We start from the raw sequence: 17,074 nt of genomic DNA, 5'->3' as shown, positions 1-17,074 counted from the left end.
TGCAGTGGAAGCAGTGACCGCTGCTGAATGTACCCGGGCTTCCTTGTGACATTTTGCAGGTTTTCAGTGGTATGTGGTAGCTTATCCACTGGCATGCAGGGGTTAACAGGACTTTTGGGTGGGCGGGTGGCAAACAAACTGTGAAATGGAAGAAGGTCAGTCGCTTGGAGGAGTTTGCTCTGTCACAGATGGTTTTGAGTTATCAGCCCATCTGTAGGAGAGGTCTCCATTCCTTCCAGCCAAGGAAACCGTAAAACCAGGGCTGGAAATAAGGCAAAGCCTCATCAGGTCTGGCCTCGGTGGACCAGGCAGAATTGTGGCTCTTCTGGTACTTGCTAGATCCAACTGTCTTTCTAATCGGGAATTCCTCAGTTGTTCGAGCAGATCACACCAGCTAAATGTGACTTGAGACTAAATATCATCGGCAGTGCACTGCCAGTGAGGAGCAAACCACTGGAAAGGGAGCGTACATGGGAACAGCAGGAAGCCGTGTGGCTCTGGGAAGTGCAGGTCCTTTGGCTGGGCTAACTCTGCTTAGGGGAAGGCTCTTGCTGCAGCTGATGAGCCCTCAATTCAGGTTTCGGTAGATGCCAATAAATGCTTCCTTTGGGAGCGTTCCTGTGGCTTACATGAGGTGTCTTCAGAGACTTGTGTAGCAAGGGGTTGTATTAAAGGTACTTAATGTTATGGCTACAGCACCCAATCAAGGTCTAAGGATGATGATGTCCTGATGGCCTAAAGGTGGAGAAAGGTGCTGTGGGAAACCGCCGAGGACATGGCTAGAAAATAGGATCTGCTACCAAGAGAGAGGGTTCTCCAGTATCAGGTGGGAAATCCTTGTTGGTTTCTTTTCTTAGCTTGTTAACTCTCAAATTGTTCATATCTTTGGTTTTGGAATTGCTTCTACTTTTGTGTCACTGTGAACATGACAAGGGATGCAGAACAGAATGATCTCAGCCCAAGCTTTGGAACAACTGCAGTTTCCTCTATTGACATTGTTTTCTTAGGAATGGGGAAGGTGCAAGCACTGTCACCAGCAACCACTGTCAAAAAGAAAAGAAGGAACGAAGAAAATTACTCCAGAATTTAATTGTCACATTTATATTTTAACTGGATTAAAATGGTGCTCCCCAGTGCTGCAAAGGTTTTGATCTCTGGATCAGAACAGTCGATGTGTGATAGATCATAGTGCTACTGCCAGTGCCTTTTCAACTGAAAGCTTCTCTCAGATGAGCAGAAATGGTGCTCTTTGTGGTTCTCTTCTCTTTGTCCTATTTGACACGAGTCCCAGCTACAGGACCAAGTTTTTGCTGTATGTTCCTTTTGTTGACCACAGATTTAAGAACTTGAGTCTTCTGATGGGAAACCAGGGGAAAACTTCATGTGAGCCATGGTCACCGTGATAGAAATACTTTGATTGCCAACTTCAGGAACCAGCCCTTCACCTCAGAGTTGAACATGAGGATTGAATATGAGTATGTTGGACACAATGCAAAGGGAATCAAGACTGTATGCTCGCAGCCAGAAATGAATGAAAGTAGACTTTCATGCTCAAAGAGAGCAGGCTTTGTTGTCTGCATGTAGTGCTGCTGGGAGAAGGTAGCATTCAGTCCTAGACTGACCATCTCTGAACATCAGGAATTAAACAGAGGTACCTCGGTGTTCTGAGTAGGGGAAGGAGGTTTACAAATTGCAAGGGCAGACTGGAAACAAAGGATTTCAGGGCACAATATGCTGCACTTGCACTTCTAGCATAAACCTGTCCATGGAAATCAGTGGCCCTGTTGCTGCTCATGGAATCAGCCTGTGGCTTGGATGGAAGGAAAGACTGCGCTTTGAGATGTCTGGTTTGGCTGTAGCAGTGGGGCTGTTCTAGGAGGAGCTGGGTTTCTTTCAGACCTCTCAGAATAGCACAGACTGAAAGACTCTGGGTATGAAGGCCAAGCCCAGGCATGGTCACTCTATGCAGAAGTGCAATAACCCACTGTTTTGACTTCTCTGCTAAGGAATCATGAGATCTAAGGACATGCTGCCTCCAATCTACTGGTGTGTCCTACAAAACTTGGATATACAGCTTGTCTCTTCTTTGGAGAAGCCATTGATCCATACAAATGTTTGTCCTTCTTTGAGGCACGAAGTCTTGACTGAGCTTGCATTTGGAAATCCAGTGTTGTCTTGACTGATGGTCACATCTGACCAAGCTGGCCCGCTGCCTTGCTTGGGGCTTGCCAAAGGCTTTGGGTTCAATGGCACCTCCCCTGGTCCTGTGGGACTATGGGTGTAGAATGAGCCCCCTACAACTACACACAGCAGACTGTGGGCAGGTCCTGAGCACAGACATAGCTTCTAGGAGAGGGGAGAGGTGTGAGCGGGACAGGAATCTCATTTCTTTTGCCACTGAGTGACATTTACAACAGGCTAATAAGGGGCACGGCTTCTTTCAGACAGATCGCTAATACCTGTGCCCAAGAGACCTATTGAACTGCTATGAAGAGCTCTGCGGTCTGAGCCAACAGAAGAAGCCACCGTGCTGCTGGGAGATGCAATATTGACTTCGAGCAGGATCATCTCAGAAGCTCAACCTGTAAAGCAGTGAGTTTGGTCATGTCCCCGCTGAGATTTGCGTGTGGATGATAGAGAGCTGGGAGTGTGCAGTGCCCCCATCACTCTCACGGCAGCCGGTGCTCTGTGGTGTAGTGGGTCTGAAAATGGGTGTAGATGTTCTGGGAGGAGTGGTGTCCTGTAGCGTGCACTGGTTTCCCTGGGAAGATGGCAGGTTGCTGTAGATCTGCCATAACTATCCCATGCAGCTAACGTGGGACTTGTGGTATGGGTACACTATGGTTTCTAATGTGTTTTGCACGCATTTCTTGGGACAGTAAGCAGGGATATGTTGGTTTTTCCTAAAGGACATCTGTTGTGATCCTTGCTTGAAATTCATCGACTGTGTGAAAACACGTCTGCTAGGCAAGAATTCATGGATGTGTTGTGGACATCGACAGGAACAGACTGACCTGACCTTGTGTTGTCGTCCCAAAGTGACCCGAGTTCACTCTTCAGTTCATTGCTGTTAGGGCTCCGTTGCTTTCCTTCACTTCGAAAATGCAGCTGGTGCGTGTCTCCTGATGGCATTTTGTGTCAATGCCACTTTTGTAAACAAATAGCTATAGAGCGTATCTGGTGTATGTGTACGTAACTTGTGGGCAGCGTGAGCAATCACTTATAGTCATAATCCCCGAGGCAGAAGAGAAGATCAAATTAAGTATAGATTTACCAAAGGAATAAGTCACACAAAATCTGATCCTTGGGCATTCCTCCCCACTCTCCACAAGACCTCAATTCATCACTGGAGTGCTTGTGACGTTCCCCCTCTCTGACATGCCCAGGAATTTGCATGGAGCTGTGCTTCTGCAGTTGCTGGCCTTCAGTTCCGTGGTTCTAACCAAACTCTTAGAGATTTTCCTTCGAAAGTCTTTTGAAATAGGAAGATTCAAGTTGAAAATATTAAAGTCAACAAATCATAGAATGGTTTGGGTTGGAAGGGACCATAAGATCATCCAGTTCCAAGCCCCTGCCATGGGCAGGGACACTTTCCACTAGGCCAGGTTGCCCAAACAGAGAAAGTCCACCCAGACATGAAAGAGCAATTTAAGGTGAGAGATGCTTCTTCTCAGTGAGTACCTGGGTCTCTGGTGTAAAGCACGGCAAGGATTCGAGACTGAGCTCACAGCGCCTTGGTGTTTTGTTTAGGACATTCCTTGTGTCAGGACTGTCCTGATCTTTAGGAATTACAAGAACCAGACTTGCATCTGCTGCTGATTGATTTGTTGTAATGATTCAGGTCTTCTACTGCTGTCTGTGCTAATGGCTTTGTACTCCTCATTACTCATGGGATGTGGTACCTCCCATGGCTCTGTACCCATCACCTCTACATGAACCACTCAGTGCCTGTCACTTCTCCACAAGTCTGGTTAATTTTGCTCACCGGCCTCTGCCAGCAATTATGTCACATCTTGTCTGTGTGTTCCACTGTCCTGAACCTCGTAAATAACTACTTGTGACACCACGAGTACCTCCAAACCCTGTGACTCCAAAACGTTTTGCTTATTCACTGAGCTGATTTATGGCCCTGTCACTAATGTCCAGTCCGGCTGCAAAAGGGAATGGGCTCTTGCTCTGCTTCAGCCAGCCAGAATGATAGATGGACAAGCTGAAGAGCAGACCTCCCATCCCACCAGGCTACCTGGTTTATTTTGGTAGGTTAAAAATAGCCTCACTAGCCAAGGGCTTGCTCCAGCTCTGCATTCAAAGCCGTGGAAACTTTGCCACTACCTCCAAAGGGGACATCTCTGCAGCTGAAAAGCAGGCAGCCTTCTGCCTGGGGTGAGGAGTATCCAAGCCTTGATTATGAACAAGCCTAACGCATAACAAGGATGTGTTTTTCAGAGGAGTGGGATAGTTGAGCCACTTCCAGTATTAGCCCTCTTGTGCAGGGGATGTTGGTCAACAGCATTTCCCCTAGGGAGGAGTAGGTTGCCTTTTGAAAGTACTTGCCCCTGTTGAATAAATAGCAACCTCTGTGATCATCTTAATCTGGACATCCATGTTTGAAGCGCCTGTGAGTGAAGATGTGATTTACACTGTGGTCATTCTGGGAAGGCTTTTGCTGCCTTCCATTCCTTTGCAAAGATGCTGTGATTTCTTTTTCTGGGATTGACCTGAAGTCAAAGCAAAAACCATGGTTATTCGTGAAGCAAAGGAGTAGAAATGTTAACAGTAAGCAGGGCAGGGTCTGAATGGCTCTGCCAGCTGATATGTCATTTTGTGGGCCTCTTTTAACACAGACGACACTAGGAAATGCAATGTGGTTGGGTTAATTCTGCAGAAGGAATGTTCTCTCGCATATCCCGGCACTGTTATTTTAACTGTGCAATCAATGTGTGGCATTACCATGCTGCTGTCTCGCCCTCCAGAAGGTATGAATTCACAGGAGTTTAAGCACTCACAGCAGCTTATCTTTAATCCAAGTGGATTTCTGGGATATTTCAGGCCCTATAAACTCAGCAGTTTACACATAGTGCACATAGCGCATGTTGTACATTGAGAGAACGCGTACATGGTGCCTAACACCACCTATACAAACATCACCAGTATTTGTTTCCTTTTATAAACTAGGTTTGCATGTAGCACTCTCTCAATAGGTTAGCATTAAACGTATATCCACTGTCACTCTGGACTGAGAACAACCATTGGTACCGTAAGCAATAGGTTTCTTGATGGCTTTGGACCTGAGAATTCGGACCGTGTTTGTGTTTCGGTATAGATGCTCGTCAGTGTTGCCAAGTGTTGGGGGGGGAAGAAGTCCGGAGTAGCAAAGAATAAATGTGAGTGTAACATCATAAGAGCTTAGGGGAATGCCTCTGCGAGCTAATGTCAAGCAATCATGTCTGTTGAAAGTTGTAAGCATTAGACACTTCAGCTCCAGGAGTGGTGACATGTTTAGGAAGATAAAAGGCTGCAAAAGGCAATAGGGGATTATAATGTTTGCTATTAATACAGTTCAGTACTTTGGAGGACAAATTACATCCATCAGAAGAGGGTTATCAAGAGTCTCTGAAAATCTCTGCTATTTGCTGTGCAATGCCCTGCCGGCTGCAGGGCAGGGTGCCCTGGAATCATCTTCATTTCATGTCTGGTTTGTGTCTTTTTCCCTCCCACAAGCTATTCTTCCCCTTCATTGGCAATTTTTACACCACCTACCAGTGGTTTGCAGCAGTAACTGTGGGGATGTGCCAAAATATCAGCACACAAAAGCTGAAACACTCTTGTTTTGGTGGATAGCAACAAGTCACCCACGCCAGACCAGGAGGTGCGAGAAAGCGACTTGGCTGTTGTTCACGCAGTCCCAAGTATCATTTCCCATTCCTGTTTCATGTGCATGTCCACTGAAGTCCACAGGCTCACAGAACGGTTTTCCGAGTTAGGAGATTTGGATAGTAGGTAGAGCCCTAAAATAAGATTTGTGTTAAGGTCACAAAGTCAGTATCATACAGATCATGCAGCTCCGAGCTAGATGTATGATAAGGAGGTGTTGGGGTCCTGCTCTGGGTTTTCATCGGGTGCAGTGTGGCAATACCAGGCTGGATGGCTGTCTGATGTAAGGAACTGAATTACAGTCATAGGTGTGCTGACAAAGTCCGTCTGCCTTTTCAAGCTGTTCAAAGTCTCCTGCTCTTGTGTGCCTTTGTTGACTGAAGGAGTGCAAGAGGTAAATGGAGACGCAGCATTAATGCCACGCGGGAATCTAATCTAATTGCTCTTTCAGGCCTTCGGTAACTCTAGAGTTTCTGAGCATCTCTCATGTGACAAGAAATCTGCCTTCACAGTTTGCTTGCAGGATGGTGATGTGTTACATTACATGTTGTCCAGTTTATAAATACAGGGGGAGAGACACCTTTGGCAGAAGGTCACACGAGTGATCTGTAACAATAAGTAGTTAATGCCAAGTTCACACTTTACCTTTTCCTTCCAAAGTAAGTAGTAGCTTTTAGTGTGCTCTCAGGTCTGTTGCTAATTTAGACAAGCTAATTTAGATCAGGAGGTGCTGCTGCTTCATGCCCCAGTTTAGACATCCATCTCTGGCTTTCTTCTCAGCAACTGCTCTTGCCATCCATCAGAACTCACCACATGAGTGCCATGTGGTGTAATATTTGCCTGAAACACGAGAGGAGGTCTTTGGAGGAAAGCCAGGTGACATGGAGATGGAAGAGGTGACAGAGGGATGCTGTTACATGTGTACATTTCCCATTTAGCCCCGCTAGCCATTTTCATACCTGGTTTGTGTTGGTTCAGAACTGTGTCATGATGTGTTCATTGGCAAGCCTTTCAACTTGGCTGCTAGGATGTGGCAAGTGAGGAAGGGCAAACGGTGTCATAAAAGTGAGCATTCCCCTTGGGAACTGTCAATAACAAAATGATTTGTCTCTTTCACAGGAGAACCCGTAGCCTGTTTGTGCTGACCAGAGGCAGCTGAGCAAAGCATCATGACAAGCCATCAGGAAGGTAAGAGAACAGATGTGGCTGTGAAAGCTCCTTGCGGTACCCATGGGAATAAGCCCAACTTGCTTTCCTTGTTCAGCAATCTGACATCTGCCTCACCACCATAAGGAGAGACACTGGTAACTGGCCCATCAGGTTCTGCTGACCTTTGCAATGGTGTCTTTCTTATGCTAGATTTAGAAGTTTTCTATAATAACTGATATAAAGCCTGCTCTATCCAAATCATGGCTAGACCTCTGATGCTCCAGCCTTCAGACATGCTTCCAGCCTACAGTACTGCAATGGCTGGGTCCTTTATAATCCAAGAGGAGCTGAGCAGGAACAGTCCCAGAGAGACAGTGCAAAGGACAAACATGTTATTTAACGAAATGTATTTTTCCCTGACTTTCTAGTAAAACCCCTCAAGAAATCTTTGATCCCGGGCGTTCTCATCACCCAGTTTGTGGATGATGTTCCAGAGGGATGCAGTACACCTGACTTTGAGCGGAAACCTGTCTCTCTGACGTTGGAGGAAGGTGAGAGTCTTAAATAACAGTCAAAGCCACAGTCCTGGAGACTTGACTCCAAGTCTCACCTACATGAATCATTGTAGTTAAATCAAGCTCCTTTCTGAACAGATTTGACTAGACCAGAAGTTTTGTATGGCCCAAATCTTTATCGCACTGTTGACAACTCCATCAGTACTGATAGATGTCTCTTGAGCTTTCATTAGTGCCTGCAAGATCAGAATCTGGCTCCTAACGAATGCAGCAATCCAGAAAATCCTACAGGAAGCTCTCTAAGTATTTTGCTGCAGAAAATAAAGCACATTGAAAAAGTTGGGGTTTTCCTGTTGAACTACCTTGTATTATGAGTGTTCAGCTCTAAAATTCACTGCTTTTTAAAGGCAGCTGCACTGCTTGCAGATGCAAGAAGCAATATCAATCTCACATAGAGTACAGAGAAGACAGCATTTTAGTGCTGAGACCTAAAGCAATGGGAAACCTCCCGATAATGTCTTCACTTGCAGAGCAATTGAGTAATTTTGGGTTTGGTTGGGTTTTGGAGTGGAGTGGCCTGAGGAGCTCGTGTGGCTCCTCTTTCCTCATAAGACTGAACCCATCCTGGCAGCCTGGATTTCAGTGCGGGCACACTCGTGCCTTGAGTTTCACGAGCCATTGAGATGTTCTGAAGGAGCACAGTGGCCTCTAGTGGAACATCCTTCCTGCTCCACCAGCTTCCCCTCGCTCAGCCATGAGCCACGGTGTGCCAACTCACCCTCTCTAACGTTTCCAAGTGAGTTCATTTACAGTAGGCTCCTCGTAGCTCATACACAACATATTAGGGATTTCAGGCACGATGAGTGTCTTTCATTATATCATCATTGCCCCATTGCCGTCAGTGCGTGGCAGAGCTGACACTCCTAGCTGGGGAGCTGTCTTGGGACAGATGGCAAGCATGGGGAATTGCAACCGGAATGACTAAAATTTGACAAAGGCATAATCAGAGTTTAATAATAGTGCTGCAATCCCAGGAAAAGTCAGAAGATGCCTTTTGATGAGAATCTGCTGGCAGCAGCGTTTGCTGCATCAAGTGAGTGTTTTGGTGGTGACTGCAGAAGGGTGTGGGAAACATTGCAAGACTGCCTGGAGAGGACTTTGTGTTGGTCATCTGAAGGCCAGAACTATTGCAAAAGAAAGGTAGCAATTATTCCCACCCTGAACTACGTCCATGGATAACTCATCTCCATTTCTATTGCCCTGTGACAGACACTCCCACTTACCTACACGAGTCACTTCTCTGGTCTGTTGGTTCATAGTGTTTCTAATGTATTTGACCTCTTCTGGAAGAAAAGGTTTGTACTGGGCAGTGGTAAAGCTGTTGGAGATGTCTGTTTGCAGCTGCAGCATACTGAGTTTCTTAGGGGAGCAGAGAGGAGAGAGCTCACAGGTAAACCCCCTCCTCTTCTCCCTCCCTTGCCTCTTCGAACAGCAGAGCCTGGTGTGGTTGGAGGACAAAGTGGTGCCAGGCTGGCAGATGAGGAAGAAGCTGCGGAAAGATGACATGTAGGGTGAACCATCTTACCCTGCATGGGTGCTCCCAGTTGTGGTACAGTGTGGTCTGTTCAGAATGCGTTTTCTTCAGTGTGCAGAAGGGGTATTTTCCTTTTTCCACCTTCTATTAAATCCAAACTCATCCAAATGAAAGAGAGCCCAGGAGCTGCAACTATTCCCAGATGAGCTTTACTGATGTCTAGAGACAGGGGACTCCAGCACAGCGAGTCCTTTGTTATTTAACATCCTGCCCAGCATGGTCCCAGCAAAGAGAAGGAATGGAGAAGGAATGGGAACTTGCGGGGGAATATGTGTGTGATAAGAATGGATCTGGGCATTTCATGGCTGTGGTACAAGTAGTGCATGCAAGCTGCCAGAAGCAGGTCTAGGTTGAACTTCCTATAGCATCATTTAATTCAGAGCTGATCAGTGGATGTGTGCAGTCATGTCTGTAGGCTAAGACCACATGGTAAAGGACTTTTATGATTGAATACAGACAAACCTGCACTTGAGCTAATAACTGCTTGTTCTCTGGCCCTGCCCAAATATTGAGGGAGATGAAAATCAGACCAAGACACCAAAGAACTGCTCTTTTGGCTGCATAACTTCCTATCTGTGTGGCAGTGCGATAAATCCACTGAGACCAGTGATGATTTTAGACATGAGTTTTCAAGTCATCCCTTTGAAAACCAGTAAATTAGAGTGGAGATTATGGCAGATGGCTTGCAGTGATTTGGGCATTTAATGCAACTTTAACTGGTAATTTAGGTGTCTTTTAAAAAGGAAAATAAAAAGATAGAATTGCCTAAACCAGAGATGTCTCACTTTGGGGATCACGCTATTGATAACCTAAGGGGCCTGCCATGAAAGTCTTCATGTTCAAGCCTGTCTTAACTAATTTCTTGCCTCTTTTCAAAGGTAAAAATGCCATCTTCAGAGCCGTGGTCAAAGGTGTGCCATCCCCTGACGTGAAATGGACGCGTGCACAAGGCAGAATGGATGACCCTGCCAAATATGAAACATCCTTCAATAGCGTTACAAATGAATTCATTCTGCAGGTACATATCAACTATTTCAGACAGGACTCATGAAAGCAGGAGAGCAATGGAAAGGGAAAACCTGCAGTGGGCTGATACAGATGTGATTGGAGACCTCATAGCAACCTTCCGGTATCTGAAGGGGGCCGATAGGGATGCTGCGGAGGGACTCTTCATTAGGGACTGTAGTGACAGGACAAGGGGTGATGGGTTCAAACTGAAACAGGGGAAGTTTAGATTGGATCTAAGGAAGAAGTCCTTTACTGTAAGGGTGCTGAGGCACTGGAATGGGTTGCCCGGGGAAGCTGTGAATGCTCCATCCCTGGCAGTGTTCAAGGCCAGGTTGGGCAGAGCCTTGGGTGCCATGGTTTAGTGTGAGGTGTCCCTGCCCATGGCAGGGGGGTTGGGACTGGATGATCTTAAGGTCCTTTCCAACCCAAACTATCCTATGATTCTATGTCACCAGATCTGAGATATCATAAAGGTAAGCAAACAAAGCTCTTTAGAGTAGTTCTGGGAACACAAGAAAGATCTGAGACATCACTGAGTAGCTGTTAGAAGCTGAGCGGGTGTGAACTGATCCACAGCACATCCCTGTGAGCTTTCACTGTGTTCTTCTTTTTAAGATAAACAAACTCACTGCAAAAGACAGTGATTTGTATCGTTGCTTTGCTGTGAATGAATATGGGGAAGCTTCATGCTCTGCTGGCCTCAGGATCATACAAGGTAGGATTGACAGGTTCTGTGCTCCACAGGTCTGTTGGGCTCAAGTACTTTTGCTGCCCTCAGGGGGTGGGTGCCCAGAGCATTGTCCAAGTTTCCTTGGCGTGAAGGTCTACTTTTTCCCTCACTGAGGACTGGAGCTCCTCTGTGACTCCCCCCAGTTTGATCACTCCATGACAGTATGAGGCAAGGGAGAAGGAAGTGGTGTTATTATCACCACACTGGACCATAATCAGGCACTCTGGATTTAGTGTCGAAGTGGCTCAGTCCTTTCTTTATAGCATTGAATGAAGCAGTCTTTTGAGAGGGATCCATCCCACTTGGATGCCACCTGACCTTAGTTCCCTGCTTCCCTTTATAGTCAGTGTGGAGAAATGGGCACTTTGTGGTTAAATATAACTGACCCATTCTTGTCGCTGATTTACTGCTGTTAGTCTGAATTATGGCTTGTTCTGATTTGTTTTGTTTTCAGTTGGCTTTAAGAGGAAAGCAAAATATGTCCCTGTTCATGCTGCTGATGGTAAGTTTGCTAGATTACTCCTTTCTTTTGAGGCAAGGGGTCAAAGCTAATACTCTCTCTACCACATTATTACTGCCCCAAACTTGTAAAGTGAGAAGGGTTAATGGATCTCTAATGTTCTGTTGTCTCTGCTTACTGTTCACCTTTGGGAAAAGTGATGATCTCAGACATGGCTTTGAGCTGTTCTCTTTAATGATTCAGGAATCATTAGTGCTGGAAAAGGATTTTGTGATGTCAAATACAGCTGGATCCAACATGTTAACACAGCTGGGAAATAGTAGGTTTCTTGAGTCTCCTCTCTAGAAAGAGAGGAATCACTAGGAAGCGAAGGACTTTAATGACATCAAAGGGCATGAGGATGGCAGAGAAAACTGGCTCCAAGTTTCATGTCAAGAGTGGAAAAAATCACCAAAAGTGAACAGCATCAGTAGAATGGCCTGTGGCCAGGGGCTATTTTGCATTATTATGTTTTGGGGGATATATTTTACACTGTTGGGTATCTGAATGTGTCTTGTTCCCCCTCCTGCTGTGATAGAGTTGAAGAGGACGCTTGAGGACTCCAGGAAGCGGCTGAGGAAGCGGTAAGCCTCCCCAGCGAAAGCCATGGTTACACTTCCTAAAGGTTTCTTGAGGATAGGGGACAGCTTCCTAGATCTTGAAGGCAACAACACCTCTTGGTTCCGATCCCTTCATTCCGCAGGAGTTAACCCCCAAAGATTGCCTCATGGGAATGACCTCGGAGTGTGCCAACTCCTGAACTGTGCTGAGAAATTACCTGGGAGAGGGCAAGTTAGCCTGAACCAAACAGTGCCAGTGGCTGCTGCTGATTGAACAGTGTACGACTGCCTATATGTGCCAGGGCAAGACTGTTCCGTGGCAGCAGTTAATGTGTAGTATAGATGCAGCAAACCTATTCTGTAAGAGTCCCATTCTTTCTCGCCTACATCTCCAGGGCCAAGTGAACTACAGAACTGACAAAGAGAGATGGAAGAGGCTTAAGTATAGAAAACCAAGACCTTTTGTTGTCTGTCAAAATGTCTAGATATATATTTTTTCCCCTGGTTCTAAGGGCCCCAGCACCAAAACCCAAACCCTTGGATAAAGAAGCAGTCTGGCAATTGCTGCTGCATGCAGATAAGAGAGATTATGAGAAAATCTGTATCAAATATGGAATTGTTGACTTCCGTGGGATGCTGAAAAAGCTGCAGGAGCTGAGGAAGGACGCAGAGAGTGAACAAGGAGAGGTAAAATAAACTGCAACCACAGAAGGCACTGATCTTATCAAACTAGAGAGTCCTACAGTTTCACAGGAGCTTCTTCAAATAGGTTAAACCTTCCTAAATTGCTTTGTAGATGCAACTATTGTATGACAGAGGATGTTTTAAAGGAGTCCTACTTTTCTACTCATGCAGATGAAAATGCTAACAGTTCTGAAGTTCAATTCATAAGTTTTAGGAGTTATACTGAATGTAAGGTAATGCTAAAATCTGTGCTCAGGTGTCCCTGATGAGAATTTGGATGCCCAATTGACAAGTTACACACCTGAGAGTCAAAATTGGCTTTCACATAGAGGGACATGTAGAAACCTGGACAGCGGTTGCATAGTGTGTGAATGACCAGGAGGGAGCATGTAGAATATAACTTGCCTACAGGAGAAAACTGTGGAAACTTAGAGCTGCTACTTCCATTCACTTGGAGGTAGCTCTTTTCCATGTAGATATGAAGTAGATTTCAGATTAGTTCGACAGCTGAAGAACTTCTGTTGTGGCAGCCTTCTCATTTATGAACTTCTTGTGTCTTTCTTTGCAGCTAATACACAGTATCAAAAACCTCAAACACATCAAAGTCACCAAGGATGGAAAAGCTACGTTCAGCCTGGAGATGGACCTGAAAAATAGAAAAAGCAGAGTCTATCTGCTTAAGGTGAGGGAGCGACATCACTTGGCCAGTTCATAGCAGCCACTGAAGTCATCTTCACCATTAAATGCTTGATCTGGGCAGTGGCTGAGAGGAAATAAGCTTCTTAACGTTGTCTGTCCATTGCAGAACCCTCGGCTGTTCAGGGAGAAGTGTTGATGTGGGGGTCCAGGTGCATGGTGGTGAATATCACTTGGGATTTGTAGCTCTTCAAGCACAGGGGAAGCAGTCGGTTACTGACATCCTTTTGACTTCAATAGCTCTTCCAATAAAAGGAAATTCAAGCAGTGCCTTTCAGGCTGCAGAAATTCTGCAGGCTCGTCTAAAAACCAATTCTGCAGTCTCATCTAAGAACCCCAGGCCCATTTTATGCACTTTCTAGAGCGCTATTCCACTAAAATTCACTTCTGTGAAAGAAGATCTCAAGGAAGTAAAACATCCCATTGAGTTCTGTGGTTATTGCAGTGTGATGCCCAGGTTGATCAGTGCTGTAGATGTTTTTCTGGAAGATACATTTTAGTCAGACTGTTGTTAGTGGCTTTAATACAGGGGAAATTGGAATCCATTGAAGAGGAGGTCACACTAGCTCTATGAACTTCCAAATCAAATGCATGATATGAAGTCTATGCAGCCACCACGTGGAGAAGTAACCAAAGTGGTACAGAAAGGTGGTGAACTCACCTGCCTATCTATCTATTAGGATGCTAAAATCTAAGCAAAGAAAGTACTTTGTCTTCAAGGTTATAGTAACTGTGTACTACTTAAGCTTGAAAACACCCTGTGAGCTAGTATTGTTTTGCCTAATTTGAGAGCCTGATGCTCTGTTCCATGCAGGCCTTACTGTGAGTAGCATTGCCTGGGTGTTCCATGAGCAATGAGTCCACTGTGAGTAGCACTAGTGTAGAATTCTCTGTTCTTATTCATTTATATCAACAAGGAGATCCCAGCACAGATTTAGCCTGGTGTGTTTGAAATACCTTGCCTCGAAGTGTCTGCTCTTCTCTCTTCTAGGATGGTGAAAGGCTCAGGTATGAAACGAGTAATGAGTATGGGAAGCACTGCCTGAGGCAAATTGGGAAAAAGTACATATTCATTGTCAATGATGTGCAGCAGGAAGATGCGGGATTGTATCAAGTCCGAGTGGAGGATGTGCCTGTTTTCTCAACTGAACTGGACCCTGACTGTAAGGAACTGAGTTACATGTATGGGAGGTGCAATTGCAGCAAAAAAGTAGCTCCTGCTGGAAGTTTTCTACTAGGAGTAGTTGCAAAGCTCAGCAGTAAATCCCGGTAACTCCAGAACATGTTGTTTGGTGACCACATAAGGGCTCCTTAGATGACACAGGTGAAAAAGAGCAGGGGGGTGATCGTGTGATTTGGGCATTGCATTTGTAGTCCAAAGGACTAGGTTCAAGTGCCACTTTGGCTCTGAATTTTAAATGACAGTGAGGAACCTCCTTATCTTACCCCATGCCATAGTTCCCTTTTGTAAGCTCAGAATAATAACTACTACCAACTCGATACAAGTATCATGCTGCTGAAATACATTAATGACTACAAATCCTCAGCACATCACAGTGATGTGGGGTGTAAATGCCTCTGAAGATAATAAAGACAAAAATCTGCTCTTCTGGCTGGTAGAAATGGGCACAGGAGCACACCTCAGTCTTTCCTTTTTCTGCTTAAACCAGTGCTCACAAGCGTGGCACGTTCTTGTCTGTCTGGCTTCCTTTAGCTGCAACAAGTTCTTCTTGGAAGACAGAAATAGCTGTTTCTGTTCTGTAGCATTTGATTTTCCATTGCAGCCATCCCTGTGGGATTTGAGCAGTCACTCAGCAATATGAGTTGCCCTGAGAAAGAAGATGCCATCTTCAAGTGTGTCCTACGCACCCCCTGCCATGATGCTGTGTGGCTACACAAAACCAACATCCTGGAGGCAAGTGAGAAGCACCAGATCTCTGTAAGTCCTGATGGGCTGACCCACCAGCTGACTATCAAAAACACTGTGCCCTCTGACAACGGCATGTACACCATTGACACTGGACTTTCCTCCTCAAATGCCTGGCTTATTGTAGAGTGTAAGTGCCACTGTGTTATTCCCATGGTGCTGGCTTGGGGTGTGTTAACAAAATTACATTCCACTCGCTGCCTGGTTGTTCATTGAGATGATTCTATGATGAAAACTGAATTGCAGAGCATCTGGTTCCTAAGTTACACCTGGAAAATGAAGGTCTGGATAGACCCTCTTTCATCTTCAGATAAGGCACATTTTTCCCTTTTTCTTAATCCTGACAAATCCTATTGGCTTCTTTACAGCTGCTATGTAGTAATATGTTCTCCATCAGTTATTGAAAAATACCTCCATAACTCAACATATGCTTTTGCTGAAGCTGTCCCTGTGTGAACGCAGCACAGCATGCAGAGGATAAAGCAGCCTTAGGTACTATCAATTCTATACTATCAACACTATTCAATACTAGCTTGTCAGGTAGTAATTTCTTTCCATACTAGAGGTTAAACAGGTTAGAAGAAGCTCAAAAGAAGATGGGAAACACTCAGTGTATTTTTTTGGGTCTGAAAGGTGGTTAATTGGTTGCTTTTGAGATCCTGCTTTCTAAAAAGTCTTTCCTAAAGTGGGAACTGATGGCCCATCTGTGTGCTAGTCTGTAACTCCTCCAGGGCTGGAGGGAGAAGGCAAAAGGAACTAATGGGTCCCAGCTACAATCTAAGCCCCTCCAAAGTAGACCTATTGTGCTGGAAATGTGCCTTGGTTTAATCCTCTTTTTGCTTGCTTGGTTTTCTTTAACAAGCACATTTCTACTCACAGTGACTGTGTCTTCAACTAAGAAGTGGCAAATTAGGTGTGAATGTGGCACTGAAAAGAATCAGGACTTGAACTGAATTGAAATACATTATGTCCCAGAATGGAGCTATAACAGAAGCTACCATATTCTCGTTGGTTATTTATGCAGTGCATGACTTATTCTTTGTCCTCTTTTTCTCCCCCCCTCCCCCCCTTTTCCTGTAAATTCTATCTCCTCCAATCAAACCATACATCTTCAATACAGATGCCAAAGGAAAGGGGAGACCAGGTGAAGGAGAAGAAAGCTCTGAATGGCTGGAAGAAACATTGCCAAAGAGAGACTGGGCAAAGAAACTTCGACAGAGAGAATCTGTTGGTGATGGAGACCATCTTATGGACACTAGTGAGGAAAAAGGTGGCTGGTACAGAAACGGTCAAGGAGGAAGCCAAGGCCATTCTGTTGATGCTGATGGAAGCCATAGATTTTTGGGAAAGGATGGACTACGCAGAGCCAACAGAAATGAAAGTATGGGGGGTGAACAGTTTTCTGAAGCAGATCTAGATGAAGACACCGTGACAAGTGACAGGAGTATCTTTGGATTAAAAGGCTTTGGAGGCAAAAGTAGATTAAGGCCTTTCCAAGGCAAGGATTCTATGGCAGGCGGAGCAGATACTGGTGATGAATCAGGAGCAGTAGGGGAATGGAATTCTGTGGATGGCAGAGGTGGTGTTATCCTACGTAGTGTTAACGTTGACATGGCTGATGAAGAAGGTGTGGGCTTTCAGCATGGCAAGGATGGTAAATTAGGTGATACTAGTTACAGAGCTGGCTTTGGGGGTGTTGGGAGATCAGGTGCTGCTGGTGGAAGTTCTGAGGTAGATGGACTCGATCCCGATTCGACCAGAGTGGGAGATGGTAAGGGTGGCTCCTTCAGAAGGACTAGTCCATGGACTGGAGCTAGAGAGAATGCTGCAGGCACTGA

The 17,074-nt window shown here is 45.4% G+C and overlaps 1 protein-coding gene across 1 annotated transcript in view; it reads left to right on the top strand.

Annotated features, from left to right (window-relative positions):
• Window positions 1-1,458: 1,458 nt before the first annotated feature.
• IGFN1 (immunoglobulin like and fibronectin type III domain containing 1) overlaps window positions 1,459-17,074 on the top strand; it is a 30,830-nt gene continuing 15,214 nt past the window's right edge. Inside the window, exons 1-12 of the mRNA XM_065698742.1 lie at window positions 1,459-1,537; window positions 3,585-3,608; window positions 7,452-7,574; window positions 10,011-10,150; window positions 10,756-10,855; window positions 11,325-11,372; window positions 11,908-11,953; window positions 12,442-12,616; window positions 13,182-13,295; window positions 14,301-14,472; window positions 15,094-15,366; window positions 16,357-17,007. Coding sequence (XP_065554814.1) covers window positions 1,459-1,537; window positions 3,585-3,608; window positions 7,452-7,574; window positions 10,011-10,150; window positions 10,756-10,855; window positions 11,325-11,372; window positions 11,908-11,953; window positions 12,442-12,616; window positions 13,182-13,295; window positions 14,301-14,472; window positions 15,094-15,366; window positions 16,357-17,007 — 1,945 coding nt within the window. The remainder of the gene's footprint in view (window positions 1,538-3,584; window positions 3,609-7,451; window positions 7,575-10,010; window positions 10,151-10,755; window positions 10,856-11,324; window positions 11,373-11,907; window positions 11,954-12,441; window positions 12,617-13,181; window positions 13,296-14,300; window positions 14,473-15,093; window positions 15,367-16,356; window positions 17,008-17,074) is intronic.

This window comes from Lathamus discolor, chromosome 19 (assembly GCF_037157495.1).
Source record: "Lathamus discolor isolate bLatDis1 chromosome 19, bLatDis1.hap1, whole genome shotgun sequence".
Taxonomy (NCBI): Eukaryota; Metazoa; Chordata; class Aves; order Psittaciformes; family Psittacidae; genus Lathamus; species Lathamus discolor.
Note: the sequence above shows the minus strand (reverse complement) of the source record. Positions and strands in the feature narration are given on the sequence as shown.